Below are 2941 nucleotides of genomic sequence, written 5' to 3' on the forward strand. Positions count from 1 at the left end.
ACTGCCTTCCTGGTTCCTCTCACTGCTCACAGCAAACTGGTTACACTCCAATCTGCCCAGCAACAGGCAGGTCTCTAACTTCCTGCTTCTCCCAGCACCTTGCTGGGTCCTAAAGTCCCTGCTGTCCTCCTTGCTGCTGCGGGGTGGTTGCCTAGCAACCCCCCGAAATCCTGTGTATTTTTAGGCAGCCCTGGCCACCAATGATTCTGTGGCACCAAAAAGGGGGTAGCCCAATTCTGGGATGCCACACCTACACCAACCTGTACACTCCTTGAAATTTTTTTTAATTAAAGAAAAGTGTCACGCGTGTACCCCTGGATGTTCCCTATTTACCAAGGAGTTAGCTACTTGTGCAGCAGAAGCTGCTGTATGGGGTGTGTTGGTGGGTGGGGGTGGGTTGGGAGTCACCCCACTTGGGGGAAGATCACTCTGTGATGAGGTCTGTATTTCCTCCTCAGCCGCAAAGGTCTCCATGGGTTCGAGAATGATGTCCATTTCGTCCAACATCATAACAGAGGAATCTGTTGGTTGTGTTCCTAGTTGTATAGCACCTGTGGATACAGATGAAGAGGTAAGTACTGATGCATATATAGGCCAGACTCTCTTCAGTACTGTTTTTGAAAGGGCTTGAGATGCTGAACCCACATACCTAGGGGTATTATGTACTTACACATGTACCCCGATACTGCATGTAACATTGACATTAATAATAAGTGAGATGGCTAGCTCAGATTACATTCATTTCCGTTGCAATGTAGCAGCAGGAGATGAATGTAGTGTGAGATATTGACATGTACGGTGACATTCTATGGGATGTGATAAATGCGCATGTTATTTTAGCACACCATATCGCCGCTATTCGCCCTTTTTCAAATCGCATTTTTTAGTAATAATTCGCATATTTAATGTGATGCGCTTTGGAGGCTGAAAAGTGCGAAGAGGTGCGAGTTGCGGCGAAGTGGTGCGATTTTAAGTAACAAAAAAGTGCGAATTCTTCCGCCGGTCATGTGCGAGTTTTGGACCAACCGGAGTGTGATTTACAAAACTGTCTCCGCATGACTAAGAACCCCCCAACCTATTGGCCCACCTCTGTCCCCTCCATTATGCATCACACCCCCTATATAAAGGGGCATTGGCACCATTTCACTCTTTGATAGGAAGTAAGGAGCATGGAGAGGAGCAGTGGCAGTGTGATTAGAGGAAGAGGTGTTGGAGGCAGAGGGAGCAGTGGCAGAGTGAGCAGTGGCAGAGTGAGCAGTGGCAGAGTGAGCAGTGGCAGAGTGAGCAGTGGCAGAGTGAGCAGTGGCAGAGTGAGCAGTGGCAGAGTGAGCAGTGGCAGCAGCCAGCCAAGTGGGAGAGCCAGCAGTGTGGCAGGCAGCATGGCCACAGCAAGGCCAGCCCCAGACCAGGCCCTGGGCGTCCAGCCCCAGCAGGAGGAGGTGGAGGATCCGCTGGCATCCCCATCCTATAGCCAAGACCTTGACCATACCCCACAGCAGCTGCAGGAGGGCCACATGTCAGAGGTGGAGGAAGATGGAGGTGAGGAGGAGGAAGACACTGGCATGGAGGAGGAGGGGTACATGGCTGGAGTAGAAAATGAGGAGGAGGAGGAGGTGGAAGCTGGCGGCACCAAAAGTGGCCGAAAGGTCAGATTCTCCTATGAGGAAAATGCTGCGCTTGTCCGGGCTATCATGCCTGTGTTTGACCGTTTACTTGGCAAATCTCACCACAAGACCACTGCACAGCGCAAAAGGGCTATGTGGAAGGACATCACCCAGGCGGTGAACGCTGTCAGTCAGCACAAGCGCCTGGTCCGCAATGTAAAAAAGAGATTCAACGACATCAAAAGGCAGTTGAAAAGTAAAATGGCCATGGAGTTGTAGGAGGCCACCAAGACTGGCGGAGGAAGCCCCACCACTGTGTGCTACACATCGTATGAGGTGAAGTTGAAGCGCATCATACCCCCTGAGGTCCATGCACGTGGCGGATACCGATAGGCCGCAAACGCCATCCCGAGCTGGTAAGTGTGACCACATGCAATCTTAAATAAACATGCCAATGCTTTCTAACTGTAATTTTCACTTGATTTGTTATGCTAAGTAAAGTGCTGCTGTGGAACTACATAGCCCAGCAAGGTCATGCACAAGAAATTGCCTGCTCCTACTTTCAAATTGCTCATAATGCTGGGCCTTGTAGTTCCACAACTGCTCATATTGATCAACACTGTAACATTCTTTCTAGCAGCCTAACATGTATGTGGCAAAAAACACAGAGGTGTACTGGTGGTTTAGCTGCCATGCCTACATACCACAGATTATCCAATAGTTGTCATGTGTCCACTAATTTAATAATAAATTAACAAAATAATATTGTGAAAAATAAAACAAATTGGGGGGAATAAATAATGTAGTCCTTATCCAAAGGAAGTATTGTCCATTATTGTCATTTGAATGCATGGTTTATGAAAATGCTTAACCATTGCAAGGTCCATAATGCCTGGCCATCTTTCCTTGCACAGATTGTCCATCCCGAAGTGCTGCGGCATCCAAGAAAAGAAGGCCCGTTACTGCAGAATCTGTGGAAGCAGGTAAATGAACAAAAAACACGCCATTACACATACAGTACACACACCCATGTCACATCAACAATAACTCACACTACATTCATCTCCTGCTGCTACATTGCAACGGAAATGAATGTAATCTGAGCTAGACATGTGACTTATTACTAATGTCAATGTTACATGCTGTATCGGGGTACATGTGTAAGTGCGTCCAGCATCTCAAGCCCTTTCTAAAACAGTATAGACGACAGTGTGGCCTATATATGCATCAGTACTTACCTCTTCATCTGTATCCACAGGTACTATACAACTAGGGACGGACCAAACAGATTCTTCAATAATGCTGTTAGACGAAATGGACATCATTCTTGAAACCGT

The 2941-nt window shown here is 47.6% G+C and overlaps 1 protein-coding gene across 1 annotated transcript; it reads left to right on the forward strand.

Moving 5' to 3' along the window:
- The first annotated feature begins 483 nt into the window (after nt 1–483).
- LOC146079794 (uncharacterized) lies at nt 484–2941 on the forward strand. The gene is made up of 3 exons (XM_083186437.1): nt 484–2020; nt 2519–2587; nt 2863–2941. The coding sequence occupies exon 1, from the start codon at nt 1170–1172 to the stop codon at nt 1881–1883; it is 714 nt and encodes a 237-aa protein (XP_083042563.1). The 5' UTR covers nt 484–1169; the 3' UTR covers nt 1884–2020; nt 2519–2587; nt 2863–2941.

The sequence above is a fragment of the Crinia signifera genome, chromosome 5 (assembly GCF_055691185.1).
Source record: "Crinia signifera chromosome 5, ASM5569118v1, whole genome shotgun sequence".
Classification (NCBI taxonomy): Eukaryota; Metazoa; Chordata; class Amphibia; order Anura; family Myobatrachidae; genus Crinia; species Crinia signifera.